At 37.3% G+C, this 15,524-nt stretch overlaps 4 protein-coding genes across 4 annotated transcripts; 3 read left to right on the top strand and 1 right to left on the bottom strand.

Moving 5' to 3' along the window:
* Window positions 1-3,205: 3,205 nt before the first annotated feature.
* EAE97_011699 (uncharacterized protein) lies at window positions 3,206-5,582 on the bottom strand (the record flags this gene model as incomplete). Its single annotated transcript, XM_038882214.1, has 3 exons — window positions 3,206-4,992; window positions 5,039-5,465; window positions 5,517-5,582. The coding sequence occupies 3 exons, from the start codon at window positions 5,580-5,582 to the stop codon at window positions 3,206-3,208; spliced, it is 2,280 nt and encodes a 759-aa protein (XP_038726962.1).
* Window positions 5,583-8,835: 3,253 nt separating this feature from the next.
* On the top strand, window positions 8,836-9,330 carry EAE97_011698 (uncharacterized protein; the record flags this gene model as incomplete). Its single annotated transcript, XM_038882213.1, has 2 exons — window positions 8,836-9,004; window positions 9,188-9,330. 2 exons carry the CDS (start codon window positions 8,836-8,838, stop codon window positions 9,328-9,330), a joined length of 312 nt encoding a protein of 103 aa, XP_038726961.1.
* A 710-nt stretch (window positions 9,331-10,040) lies between these two features.
* EAE97_011697 (uncharacterized protein) lies at window positions 10,041-12,424 on the top strand (the record flags this gene model as incomplete). The annotated part of the gene is made up of 4 exons (XM_038882212.1): window positions 10,041-10,523; window positions 10,566-10,700; window positions 10,759-11,190; window positions 11,240-12,424. The coding sequence occupies 4 exons, from the start codon at window positions 10,041-10,043 to the stop codon at window positions 12,422-12,424; spliced, it is 2,235 nt and encodes a 744-aa protein (XP_038726960.1).
* An 83-nt stretch (window positions 12,425-12,507) lies between these two features.
* Window positions 12,508-12,843, top strand: EAE97_011696 (uncharacterized protein; the record flags this gene model as incomplete). Its single annotated transcript, XM_038882211.1, has 1 exon — window positions 12,508-12,843. One exon carries the CDS (start codon window positions 12,508-12,510, stop codon window positions 12,841-12,843), a length of 336 nt encoding a protein of 111 aa, XP_038726959.1.
* Between the last annotated feature and the right edge of the window lie 2,681 nt (window positions 12,844-15,524).

Raw genomic sequence — 15,524 nt, 5'->3', positions numbered from 1 at the left:
TTAATCCAATCACCCAATCCAATCACTCAGTTCCCTCTATCTATCCTATCCTATCCTATCCAATCCTATTTCTCTCTAAAATAAACAAAAAAGAAAAAGAAGAAGATTTTCCATCACCACTACCATACATATAAATATCCACATCCACATACATACATACATATCACCACACCAACAAACCCAATATCTCCATCTCATTCCTACCTATACATTCATTCAAGCATAAGATTTCATCATCTCTTGGAGACTCTGAATTTGACTACGATATCGATCTCATGAACATCTATCTACGTTCTAATCCATTCAACCCTCACTGTAAATTATAAGTTATATCATTCTCCCCCCCTTCTCAAAAAAGAATTAATAATAAAAAAGCCAAAAAACCCCCCCCAATTTCCAATGAAAAAAACCACCCAAACCAACTTCCTCAACTCAACACCTATCTACCTACCTACCTACCTACTCAAACAAAGCTTCCATTCCAATCCACCCCTTCAAATAACCTCATAACTTTTAACAAAAAGTGCAAGTGCACTCGAGTATCCATGAGTACGTACCTATTATAAACACCAGGCAGGCAATCATTACCCTCCCAATAAATATGTAAATCTTTATAAGAAAGAGATTACCATAACACTCGCATTGTTATACTATACTCCCGTAGCGAATTCTACAGTCACCGTGCACTTCTATTAGTCGAAACTCCACAAAATACATTTTTTCACACATTACACTCCCATAATCACATTTTATTATTTTAATTATACTTTCAATTTATAATATATAATATATTAAAAATATATAAAATAATTCTTATAAATATCTTATTTTATATATATATAACAAAATAATTAGTAAGATAGAGAAAGACCTTAATTTCTATTGAATTGTAAAGAATCTTGGATTTTTTTATAGAATTATATAATATATTTTCTTACAAAATTTAATATACAATAATAATATATACCTATTACATATTAATTAATCTAAATTATATATTAAACGAAATAAACAAATGTTATTATAATATATATAATTATTTTCGAAAACTATATATAAATAGATTATTTAAAAGATTAGACTTAATTATAGTATTAGAATTATTAAAAGGATTTGATTAAATATAATATAATTAATTAGAAATATAAAAAAAGATTAAAACTTATATTAATATATATTGCTAAATAGTTTAAATAATATCTAACTTATAGAGAATTAATAATTAAAAAATAAAATCTAATTATATAATTAAATAAATACTCTATAAAATAAGAAAAAGGAAAAAGATTAGAATAATATTTTTATACTAATTTTCAGAAATAGAATTCAGAAATAATTGAAATATATAATAAAAATAAAAATATAAAGATTATATATTAAAAAAGCTTTTGGAATATTAGAAAAAGTAATTTATATATAATAAATAAGGATTTTGAGAATACGAAATATAGATATAACACCAAATCTTATTTCGAGATTCTTAAAACTAAAATAAACCCTATTTTCAAAAAGCTTAATTTAGAATATAAATTTATATAAAATAATACTTTTATTTATTGTGCTTATAAGATATAAAATTGATTTCAAAAAAAGGAGATTTTTTTATTGAAGAATTAACCTCCTTATTATCTTGATTTCAATTTTATAAAGTATATATAATAAGTTTTAAAAATAAGAATATATAAAATATTTCCTAATATTATTATTAATAAAAACAAATCAGAATATATTTGTTAAAAGCTAAAAAATTGTTTATAAATAACTTAGAATATATTAAATAAAGAATTATTTAATAATTTAGAAGCTAGTATACCTTTTAGAATTAAAGCTTATATTATAGCGAATAACTGGTATATTAAATATTGATAGATTGAGAATTAATAATGAAATAATTTTTATATATATCAATAATATAAGAATACATTATTTATCTATTCAGATTTAATAATTTTATAATTCTTAATTGATTTAATATTTAATATTGAAAAAGGGTAATGCAATATGTAATATCATAAATAAGTGGGGGGGGGCGGATATAAGTGGTCTAGTACTGTATAACAATAAAATATCAGACCGAGAGTATCATTATTATATACCTTCCTTCCTCCCTCCCTTCAAATACACAAAACGCACGCCTAACATACCACATACCACATACCACATACTACATACCACATACCACATACCACATACCACACCACATAAACAAATGCGTATAACCTATGTTAAAAGGTACCTAGGTATACCTAGTTTACATAATACTAAAATAGAAGGAACGAGTTCCTAGTTAGTACGTACGTACGAATAGGAGTTCCCGAGGTCTTCTATGATCCATGATAGAGCTCTTCCATCCATAGCTACCTAGGTACCTAGGTAGGTAGCCCCTAAGAAAATCAAATCAATCTGATATAATCTCTGCATGTTTTCAATCCCTAGCCTATCCATGCTTCTCACTAGATCCTGTAGAAAGTCAGGTATGCATGAAATGCATTATAATGAATTTTTGGCTTTTTTATATATATTTATTTAATCAGCCTAGGTACAACATATAACCTTGGAAGTCTATTAGATAGACAGATAGATGTACATAGATATATAACTACATAGATAGTCATCTAATAATAGAAATATCAGAATCCAACTTCCAATTCACTCTCATAAACACGATACAAACAACGTAGGTATATCAAAAATAATAGTCAAAGAAACAAAAAAGATTAAAGTAAGGTATCATTTCATCTCTGCAAGCTAGGTATCTCAAAGGTATCTATCTATCTACCTAGGAACCACCTCACCTCATTACAAAATCATCGATTCATTCCACCGGCTCCAATTCAGTAATTCTTCATTACTATCGTCAATCCATCTTTCAATCCACCAAATCATATAAACATCCACATGTCATCTCTCCCCCAGATATGATACCACCACCTCACGAGCGGTGAATTCCCTATTTTACATACATGTGGTATATAAATCTATTTTTCCCCATCTTCTCCTTTCAAATATCTTCATAAAGAACGTAAGTGAATAAATATAAACATCCTTCCTATAAACACCAAAAACCACCTCAAAACACCACCAAGTATGTAATTCATCGCCGCTTAAAAACACCCCCTATCAGCATTTCGCTTTAAATATACAATCCAATCCAAATTGAACGCCCTTTCTCAATCCTTCAAAACCCCTAAATTCAAAACACCTCTCATCGATAACCTCCCCATGGTGCAGATCCCAATCCCGAACCAGATTCCGAGCCATGTCTTTGGTGAGCTTGATTTAGATTCGTTCTTGGATCTGGGTTAAATTCACCAACTTCCGTAGCAGCTCTTCTAGGAGGTGAAATAGATCCCATTTCCTCATCTCCATAATCTTCGTTTCGATTTCCATGAGATCTCATTTGTTCTGGTCCCGTAGTCGTAGCCCTTGAAACAGGTTCCGTTAAATTTCTAACTCGAGGTGGATTTGATGTGCCCGTACCAAAATCGAAACCATGCTGGTGTTCTTCTTCTTGTTCGACTGGTGATGCTAATGTTGGATTGATGGAGTTGGGATTGAATGGTTTATACCCGGCTGGATTTGTTGATGGCGGACTTCGTGTATTTTGTCCATATCCTTGACCCATATTTGATGGAGCTGGAGAAGAACGTCCATTGTTTTGGAGAGCTGGGTCGAATGGTGTTCTACGACTGAAGTCAGGTCCAGGTGCTGGTGATGAACGTCCTTGTTGATTATAGTTGAATGGTGGTCTTGGACCACCAAACTCAGATCCCGGAGCTGGAGATGATCTTCCTTGATCATTATAGAGATTGAATGGTGGCCTTGGTCCTCCAAATTCTGACCCTGGAGCTGGTGCTGGTCGGCCTTGATTTTGAAGTGCTGGATTGAATGGTGTTTGTCTTCCATATTCTGATCCATATTCTGATGCTGGAGACATCATACGATTTTGGGTATTTTGCATAGCAGGATCGAATGGTGTACGTCTTCCAATTGATGGAGCTGGACCAGGACCCATGGGTGTATGTGATCGAGGAATTGGTCTTCCATAAGAATCCATTGTATTTTGTCTTTGTGGTCCAGGAAATCCAGGTGTATTTCGTCCATCAGCATAAGAAAATGGACTGGCTGTAAACCCACGATCACCCATTGCAGATGGCATTCTTGGCGGACCTTGAGGAGGACCTTGTGGTGGACCACGTTGCCATTGACTACCTTGAGATCCTCCAGTATTCGTTCTTTGTGGAGCGGGGAATGGCATATCCGTATCAAGTGATGGTAAGTCCGGTACTCTTCCCATTTCACCTGCATTACCCATAAGGGGAGCATTTGAAGCATAACTTGACCCTGTGACAGATCGTCCAGGTAATAGTCGTTTTTGGTCCAATTTCTCAAGTTCGAAACTGGCTGTTTGTGGAAGATTACTACTTGGGGTACCTGGTCGTGATGTATATTGTGGTAGGGTTGTCATTGTATCTGCTCTATTGAGCACAGGCATATCCGGAAGTTTATCATCTTCTTTCGAATCGAAAAGTGCTGGAATAGTAGCTTGACGTCCAGAAACTTTCTCTCCTTTCTTTACTGCCTTTTGTTCTGCTTTGGTTCGTTTTCTTTCCTCTTCCTCGATAGCCTTGTTGACCTTGGCACTAACAATCTTTGTCAAACGTTCATTAATCTTTCGCTCGCAATAGCCTGTAAGTCCACCATCGTGATTTGGAATATAATGCCATAAGAACAGTAGATAGAACAAAATTGCGAGGATAAGACTTAGTGCGGAAAAGATCCAAATGACAAGTGTGAAGATCATACCAGACAAGATCACTGCTTGTTGATGTTCTTGTTCTGCAAGGATTCCAACCTTCTTGAAAAACGTTAAGAGGGCATCTCCAACATCATTGGATTCAGTAGGATCGAGTTTTGCATGGAACACTGAGTACAGAGTTAATGCGTTGATGACTTGACGAGGTCCTTGACAGAATACAACACGAATCCAAGCTATAAATGTTAGTAATGAAAATATGGGCATCTTTTTGCGACGTACATTGAAAAGCGAAATATGTAAATAGCGCAACATATTCGGTACCCTTTTTGGACTTTGTCAATTCGGCAAAGACCAAGAATCTTCTCCAACCTCGACCAGTTTGTCCCATTTTAATACTTTCAAGTCGCACAGCAAGATTGTCCAAATAACTTTCGGCAACAGCTCCTCGTCGCATAACTCTCCACGCTCGTAAATGTTCGAATCCAATATTAACCCAGGAAGCAATGATACATCCAGAAAAGATCCATTTCGAAACATTGAGAGGAATAATTGGTTGGATTTCACCAGACCACCGATTGAAAGCTAAAAGGTTAACAGCGGTAAAAGTATCTACACCATAAACGGCGGTAGATATAACCAAGGAAATCCAAAGATATGCATATGCGAAAGGAGTGAGACAGGATGTGGATTTAAAATCATTGAGACTCTGTAAAGATAATTAGTAACTCCCCATTTCCAATGACATTCCAAAGCTTACAATAAAGTCCCATTTCTGCTCAGGACGTAGGTCGTCTTTATTCACACGTCTTGAAAAAATCCCCATATTTGAAAAAGTAAAGGGTATGTCTTTTAATTAAATTCGTTTGGCTCTGCCACGATGACAATTGATATAATGTCGAAGCACCTGGCTAGAAGAGAAGGAATTGTAACCTTGAAGGATTTGTTGGATATTGCGCAATGAGTGATTCTCTTCGATATAATGAACGTAGAGTTATATTTAATGCACTTGTCGTTCTCCGCCTGCGAAGTGTCGACTTGTGCAGGTTAAGTGAGGGTGGTGTACAATTGATATATCGAGTAAGTATTCATGTACCTGGTCGTATGGATGATATCAATCGAGGACGGATATGAAAAAGGTAAGACAACGATTAGTCTTGGATGGTAAAGGTCGAATAAACGGGTAACGGACACAAACGTCAACGACAGTAGGATTGTGGATAACAGTTCTCAGGTCGACCGTGGCTTAAAGCTGAGCAAGGAACGACAATAGAAATGGTAAAGAGTGGCCGTTTCTATTGTTGAATCATATTTTTGTTGATCTGTGACAAATTCACGAGAAGGTGGAAATGAATGCGAATGCGACCAGAATATTCACTATTCATGCGATTTGAATTGAACCAAGTCAATTAGCAGTATCAAAATCTTGTTAATTGAAGATCAAATTGACATCGCTTGACTTGATTGATACAAATGAAAAAGGAATTGTTGTTTCTTTTTGGTGAGAAGTCTTCCCGATTGTGTTACTCTGAAGCGCGCGGGTTTGATCGTCCTTTGACAGGTACCTTGAAATTGGTATGGGGGTCGTTAGGAATTGGTCGGAAGTTGGCGGTCGAAATTGAGTTTCTTTCTTTTCTTCCGCGGTACAAATGCGATTGTGGAGATAAATCGTGGTATCAAAAACGAATGACAAAATTGCAATCAAGAACGAATGTTGAGTGAAAGTGTGTGAGTGAGTGAGTGAGTGTGTGTGTGTGTACAACTTTGCTTCTTTCTCCCTCTCTCGAATTATCCAATGTGAGATGTGGAATTGTGGCAAAGTCCAGCTTCTATTCCAATGGTCTTCTTCTGAAGGATTCTGAGCTCGGATGTCTGTTTTATAAGTAGAAACGGTGGGTTTGATGGGATGAAGAGAGGTATTAGTTGCGAAAGAAGTGATGAACAAAAGTAGAGAGTGATGTTCGTACGAGCGTAGTATGAGCGTTTGAGCGTTTGAGCGTTTGAAGATCTCTTTGCCCAGGAAAAGATTGAGGTGAGGGTAAGTCGAGGAAGTGAGTGGTGAATAGATAGCGAATGAATGAATGATTTAATGATTGAATGATTGAATGATTGAATGATTGAATGATTGAATGATTGAATGATTGAATGATTGAATGATTGAATGATTGAATGATTGAATGATTGAAGAGTGGAGTGCAGTGCAGTGCAAAGCAGTGGTGTAATGAAGTGAGACAAGTTTAGGGTGGACCTAGTCTGTGTTCTGTGTCTGCTCGTACCGTTCTGTGGCTGTTGGGTGGCTGTTGGGTGGCTGATCATGTAAAGTTACCATGCAGGGGAAGAAGCCAAGCAAGAAGAAATGTCTTTGGGTGTTTGATGTTACTGAGGACAACGTAAAGGGAGGAGTATTCTTAGGAGAAGTTATTTCATGGCCATTTCAATATTCATAATCAATGGATGGAAAGATGCATTTCATGGTCTAGTTTGTTGATATGAAGCAAAATGAATTATTCCGCGCATACCGATTTCTCATTTCTCACTTCTCTGCTTCCTTTCACTTCCTTCAATATTCAAGGATTCCCCCCAACCACAGATAACCAGTTAGAGTGGAAAAGAGTGGAGTCTGCAAGGTACGAAACCCACGATGGAAAAGATAAAAAAGATAAAAAAGATAAAATAGATAAAATAGATAAAAAAGAGAGAGAAATCCCTCGATAAGGATAATGATATCCGTTATTAATCCGGGGGAATTAGGAATTATCATTGGTTGAGATGCTTTTGGAACTATCTGACTGGGTGATCACTGCAGCATTTCTCCTAAAATGGCATAGAGCGGTTCCATAATTCTTCATCTCAACCAATCGAATCCCTTTGGTGCCTTGAATTTAATCAATTACCCCTACGACTAGCCTACTCTTGCTACTCTGCTAATTACTCTCTACCCCGACTCCGAAGTTCACCAATCGATAGATAGCATGAACCATATTGAGACCAATTCCCCCCTTTTTCCCTGCTCATTGATTGTCATTGTCCTTTCTCTCTCGTTTCACATGACCTACCTCTACCTACCTACCTTCCAATACGATATACGATATACATATTACACACACACGCACGTACGTACGAGTAGTTGCCTCAAAATAATTGGTTATCAGCTTGCATTGATCTACCTATCAAAAGCATACACTATGAAACATTGGGGAAACATCAACTCTATTGGAAGTGAAGAATGACGAACAGAACAGAGTACCGAATGTCCAATGAAGAAGCTAATGAGAATACCTCGTAGCTCGTATGGACGATGGAGATCCTCAATGGTCCGAATTTCGAATGAGCCACAGAAGCTAAATCTTCGAGCGCAGCGAGCTATGGGGCTTTGGGGGCTTGCTCCCATTTGTTGCATCGTATAATTCAATCAGATGGTGCTCCGTTGGACTATTTGCATCTTTGAATAAGAACATGGCTCATGGAGTGTGAAGACATTCCCTGAAGAATCTTAGCAGACTTGAGGAAGTTTTGCAATGATATAACTATAATTCAATCGGCATAACACTTAGCTGGCCCTCCGGAGGCTTCAGGGTTAATAGGCGGGGGAGGGGGCGGCAGACGGCTTACATTATAGAATAGAAATGAAATAATATTTGCAGAAGATTTTGGAAATTTCAAAGGAGAAATATATTGCAATATTTTGAAAGGGTTTCGAGTATAAATTTGAAGTTAAGAGGCTATCTCTATGTAAGCAAAAAACAGGCGGAAATTGATTATCATTTGAAAGAACTTTAACAACTAGAATCCTATTTTGATACAACACTGAAATAATAAAAACACTTGATATTAATATAAAAAACTCGATATTTTATTTTATTTTTTCGAATTTCAATATTTTATTTGAAATAAATTTATAACCTATTAAAGAAGTCCTTTGAAAAGGTATTCAACTTCCGCCTGTGTTTTCGCTTACGTAGAGGCTATCTCCATACATGGAATCATATAATTCAATCGATATGACGCTCCGCTGGCCCTCCGGGGGCCACTGCCGTGGTGGCAGACTAGGCATTCTATTCATGAAAGAAAATGTCAATATGCAATGGAGAAAAGGCTTCAATTACCTAGTCTTGTCTAATAATCCCACAAACCAAGGTTGTGATTTCAACCTTCCAGTTAAGCTTGCACCTGCATCTAACTGCCACAACACTGCCACTGCCACTGCCACAAGAGCCATTAAACCAACCCACATTTTCTGCCAAAGCGGTATGTCAAATTTTACAGAAATCATAATCATGTGATCAGCTTGAACACAAGCTCTGAGATATTCAACCTCCAAACATCATGTTTGTCGATAACATTCTAGAAATTTATTCAATCAATCATTATTTCAACAACAATACCGTACCGTTAATTTATTTCTTTACTCCGTAAGTACTCCAAGTTAAGTTGCATCACAAGAACTCGCAAACTATGATAAGTTTATCATTAGTGATCCTGTATCAATCATGACATATCCAATTGATAGACTCGAAGTCGATGTTTATGAAGCTGAAGATGATGAAAAAAGAATGAATGATAGCTATGGTTAAAGCAGACCCTTCACACAAGGCAATGAACTTGAAGTGGGCTCTGACAATTGTATTCAGCAGCATGGAAGTTTTCTTGCAAAAACGGAGAATCAACACGGTTTGACTTGATATTGTTTATAGAAAGTTTTGGCTCTCAATTCCATCTGGTTTGAAAAATGCATAAGGAGCTGATGAGTCTGTCCGTCGAGTCAATTTCCGCTTGCCATTTCGCTGATATAGACAGACCTATCCGCTAGGGGGAAAGAGACAGATTCTGATCAGTTATATGATATCTTCAATAGCTTGATCGTTCCCCCTGAGTATCATATATTAATATTAATAAGGTAACATCTCTTTTAACCATCGTCAATTTATATGAACCATTTGTGGTCGATCTTTAAATCAATCAATTCTGAAGAATTCAACAGAGATTGATGTAGAAAAAATTTGCCTCCTTTCCCCCCTGCCAACAAATAGAGCCCTAATTATCTTTGATACTACATTCTGATAAATGATTCGATCTTCTCTACTCGAGTAGTTGGGGCTGAAGCTGCCTAAATTGGCTTAGCTTCGAGATGTCATGTGGATGACTGGTCACACGTATATCAACCCAGAACATCTTTCCAATTAATGTCTCTTCATCCATCCAACGACTTCTTCAAACCAAAGTTTTTGTCTAAGAGACTTCATAACATTGATCATTCTTTCCCACTTCACCAGCATCTCCAAGGATGGAGGATATTCAGCAATATCAATATACTGCTCTTCTCGAGCCTGATGCATTTCGTATCATCGTCATTCACCATGCCTTATCCATCGAATCACCTTTATCATGCAGCTTAACTTATTCTACCCTGTTCCATTACGATCAATCTCTCATAGATCATTACATAGCGCTTTCTTACGTCTGGGGAGATGCAAATAACAGAAAGATAATATTGGTCGATCAGAAACCACTACTTATCAACGAAAGTCTTGATTCAGCATTACGGCATCTACGAGATAAAAAGGAAGATATATCGGTATGGGCAGATGGAATCTGTATAAATCAATTCGACTTTAAAGAAAAGAATAAACAAGTTAGTTTGATGAGCTTGATTTATGAAGTTGCAAGGCATACTGTCATATTCCTTGGAGAGACAACTTCAGAAACTGATGAAATCTTTGAATTACTTGATTCTCCAATGTCACCAATGATGAAGCGAACGAAACCTGTGTTTCCATAAAACGCTCGAAAATCTTACACTACCGATCAGACCTTGGATCTACACTCAGAAGAATATACAAAATCAAAGATCGATGATCTAATTCGGCAGGTGATAGACATGCCATGGTTCAGAAGAATTTGGATTCTCCAAGAACTAATCCTTTCCGGTGATCCTTGGGTACAAGTGGGATTTCATCGTCTCAGGTGGACAGACTTTACGAGCCTAATTTTTTGATTCCAAGCATGATTCTGCTTTGGTCAAGTCTCCAAATCATAATGTTCTCAATGATATGCGCATGTTACGGGAAAATTTTATATCAGGGACTCCTTATTCCTTCGGCCCATGCGACTATCTGCTCAATATCCTCCACTCACGTCGTGGTTATGGCGTCTTCAACCCAAGAGACATGTTGTACGGACACCTCGCCTTATTTGCAAATCAATCAAAGAGCGACGATCCGGAAATCGAAAAGCTCGTCGAAATCGATTATCGAAAATCAATAACAGATGTATACACGGACTTGGCATTATATATTTTAAATCGACAATGTAATTTTGAGTTCCTGTCGCACTTGGAAGATGTGAATTTTGAAGAAAGGAAATATAATTTGCCGACTTGGGTACCGGATTGGACTTCTAAAGGAATTTCCAGCAAAATGAAGGGGAGTTGGGGGGTAGCAGAATTCATGATGTAGGTGATATACATGTTGTTCTGGGGGAAAGACGGTATTGGGCTGCATTGGAACAAGGGTTGGTGGTGTGGAGAGGATCAAAAATGACATTCCGAAGAGGAAGGATGTTTTTGCTTTGTGTCATGAAATCAAGAATTTGCGTGGAGGAGAAAGTTCTCCATTTCAACTATTTCTTACTGAAAGGAAAATACTTAAGCTCGTCTGTGGATATTTCTGTGCGTGGTTCAATACCCCAGAGACTTCACCCTATAATTTTATCCCAGAAGATTTAGCACGACTCCTTGTAGACGTCTACTCAAGGTCCACAAAAACTTTCTTCCAAAGAATGGAACTGGTATCCAGAATTGCGGATCCCGCAGATCTAGAGCCGTTGAGAAATTACTCGGAAGTGTTCGACGCTCAACGACACCAGAAAGATTTATGGATGCACATATTAATGGCCATGACGGATACCAGTGGAAATATTTTCAAGGGCAAGAAACTTGCTGGCTTGGGCAATGGGAGAATTGCACTGGTGAGTGTGCGGGCGGAAGTAGGAGATGAAATTTGGAGGTTTAATGGGGATGAAGAGGGGCCGTATTTTGTCTTGCGGCTTTTTGATGGCGACGAGGTCGTTGGGTTAATTGAGAAGAAGGAAAAGGATGGGGAAAAGGATGGTATAGCGGAGATGGATAGAAGGTTCGAGGCATTCTTTAGGGAGAAAAAAACGCAGTCCATGGAGCGATATGTAGAGTGTAGGAATGATGGACGAATTGTTTGGAACAAAAGGATGTTGGAGACAGAGGCGAATATGAGGTTTATGAGAGAAATTTCTCACAAAACTATGAGAAACTCCTTAATGAGAGCAGCACGAGTATTGGCAAAACTCGAGAGCGAGGTGAATGACGATGGGAAAAGGAAGAGGGAGAAGGAGTTGAAAGAGAACTTGAAGAAAAAAATGGAAATGGTTGTTGGGAATGTGCTCCAAGAGATACATGATAAACCTCGTGATCCGTCTCATGCGAATCGTGCTGGGAAGATTAAGATGGAGTTGAAAAGGAACTTTAAAAGAAGAAGGGAAATGGTTGTTGGGAATGTGCTCCAAGAGATGCATGATAAACCTCGTCATCTGTTTCGTGCTGGGATACATCATGATCAATTGCATGAGATAACAGATGCGGATGTGATGCTTTTGAGAACAGATGTGGATGGGACAAGGATGGAGAGGGGGTGGTGAAACATGTTAGGTTTGTGGGGGAGTGTCTTTTAGATGGTGAATCGAAGCCTTGTGAATTGAAAGATCTAGACGAATACGAGATGATGGAGGAAAGGAGAGGAGAGATTTGGAGAAAGAAAAAATGCCAGGAGGTGGAGGTGGAGGAGGAGATGAAAAAATGGTGGAAATTGGGACTGGGGATTCCGAGTGAGATTCTGGACGATGAGGAGGGATACGATATAGGAGGGTACAATAAAGGGTACAAAGGGTTAGGGTATGATCTGGAGGGATGGGAACCGGAACCGAAGGATTTGAAAGTGACTTTCTCTAAACAATCCTTCCCTGACGGGCCACAAGAACGGGAACAAAGATATCTTGAAGCGAAGCGTTGGAAAAGATTGGTACAGCCATTGCAGCATGAGATTCTTGCGATTCATTGAGGATGGAATGGAAGAGCGGAGGAATCGGAATATTATTATAGCTGTCATGCACAGAGATAAGTCTATATAACTGCAATACGAAGCTGTACAGCACGGTACCACTACAAGTATCAAGAGAATCGTTTCATATAGGGGAAATTTGAGCTGTCATTCTTAGGTTGATTGCTAGATGGCAGAGAAGAGATGAGGGGAGGAATGAGTATTCTATCGTAATGGCTTGAGATTATAGGGGAATGGCAGAGTGATACTGAAATGTCAAGACTATGGCTAATAGTTTTCACGATTTAATTAAATATTATCATGGTGACAATTCAAAACGCTCTCTAATATAAATAGAATTCCTACCTGAACTACGATTTAATATTCGAATGCTTCAATTATTATCGGATCTCGCAGGAATAGACATCGACAGCACATCTATACGGAGAAAGTAGGTTTAGTCCTGGGAACAATATTTCTAGTGAAATGATGGATGTATTATGCGGATTCATTTCATTCCTGATATAATATGAAGGGAGTCTTGGGGAATAGTTATCTACCTCCTCGCAGATTGAGAACGAAGAGGAAGTTCGACGCGATTTGATTCGACGGGATATTACGGGATATTATATGTATCCCTTATTACTAACTCAACTTCAAAACTCAAATTTCTATTCAGGTACCTAGATTGTTTGTTATCAAAAATGGATTGGAGTATCTGTCGAGATGGTAGAGTTGAGTTGAGTTGAGTATAGTAGATGTGTAGATATGTAGATACGTTGATGTGTATAGATTCGCTTAACAAGTAACAAGTAATTGATAATAATTGCATCATCAAAGACGAAGCGAATATATATCTATTCTTGTAATTTGATATTTGATAGATAGATAGATAGATAGATGGATAAATGATGAGCAGGTTCCCACCTACACATAGATTGGATACTTATTCATTATATACTGGAAGATTGGGAGATTAGATGGGAGTATGAGTATGAGTTGATGTCGCGAAGTGGGGGGCTGTTTGTGTGTTTTCTTGATTTGTGTTTCTTGATTTGTGTTTCTTGATTTGTGTTTCTTGATTTGTGTTTCTTGATTTGTGTTTCTTGATTTGTGCTGTATGTTACAATACTATAAGGAATTATGATTATCACTATCGCGAATTTGTTTTGTTGTTGTTAAAAGTTGTAAGTCAAAAGATCGGATATGATTTTGTGGAATTTACGGAGTCTGGAAGAGGAGAAACAGATGAATAGTAGGGTGCCCGATGAGGCAGCCCGGATTGACTTTGACGTTATGAGTTTGATTTGAAGAGATGGGTGTGGAGGTGGATGCCACTCTTGGCATACTTTGAGTGGTATCGGGGTTGTTGATCTGAAATTTTGATGAGTGTGATGAATGGGTGTTTATATAAACGTTTGCGACGTTGATTTTCACACAGAATGGGATAGGATATATGAGGATAAGTAATTGAGTTCATTCATGATCAAGAGATCATTTTATATGTATACCCCCTAACTAGAGAATACAAAAGAGGTAGAGTAAGAGATCCAAAAGTAGTTAATAAGAATCCATACACATATATATTCTCTCCTAGCACAGATCTCATAAGATAGGATATCATTGCACACCTATACACATGACGACTAAAGGAGGGACGGGATTCGCTAGTTCTTTTGCGGGGAGAGAGAATCATTCTATGCTGTATTTCATGATTAATTGACAGCGGAATTATAATTTTGCTTGTGATTCTTAAGGGATGATACATAATGCAAGAATCTGGGCATTATTGTGATTTTCCTTCTCATATTGTCATTTGGGCAAAAAGGGGATGTCATTATCACTACGAGCTATCATCGTCAATACATCAAAAATACATCTTTAGCATCTGAAACCAATAATCGCAGATTTGTACAATGTAAAAACCATCTGCTCTACACTACATTCTTGAAGCTTTGCTACAAAATTTCTTGTCTTGATTGTGTAATTGCTGAAGCTTACTCTTGATGTAAAATTGAACTCAGAGCATTGGGTAGTGTTTTATATTCACAAAATACCTCAAATGAGATCTCGTACAAGAAAACTCACACATCACTTCTTTCATAGTGAATCCCATCCACATATTTTCTAACTTACTTGAATATTGTCTTTCCATCCCCTCGATTATTCCAAAATTGAAGAAAGCGAGCTCGAATTTACGGTCATGCCAGGTTCGAATAACTTGACGAAATATAGTTAAGCGCAAGGAAGAGTGTGTGCATCTATACTCTCTTATCTGCCTAGATACATGCTAAAAATCCAGATATTAGGGTATTGCATGTCAATGTTGATAGCATAGTAGAGTAAATCGACAGTGAAATTTATGTATATATCAGATGAAAAGTTCGTGACCAGATGATTTAATCTCCAGGTATTTAGATCCAATATATCCAGGCTTCATAATTCTCCTGGATAAAAAGGATACAAGGTGTTTTCGAAACCAAGCAAACAAGACCTAGCTACAATACATCCTGATTCCTTAAGCTCTTGAAGAATTCAAGGATAGCTTCTCTACAACTATTTATATAAGCGGATTCTAGATCGGTGTCTGTGAAGCGAGAGGGGGAAAGTGTATGAGATTGCGGGGGTTTAAAGTTGGAAGTATTTAAAGGTTGACCACTTCTGGGAGTTACTGATTTGCTCATACAATCTGCAAAAGACAA

Source organism: Botrytis byssoidea (genome assembly GCF_014898295.1).
Source record: "Botrytis byssoidea strain MUCL 94 chromosome Unknown BBYS_040, whole genome shotgun sequence".
NCBI lineage: Eukaryota > Fungi > Ascomycota > Leotiomycetes > Helotiales > Sclerotiniaceae > Botrytis > Botrytis byssoidea.
The sequence above is the reverse complement of the archived record's forward strand: the minus strand, read 5'-3'. Positions and strand labels throughout refer to the sequence as shown.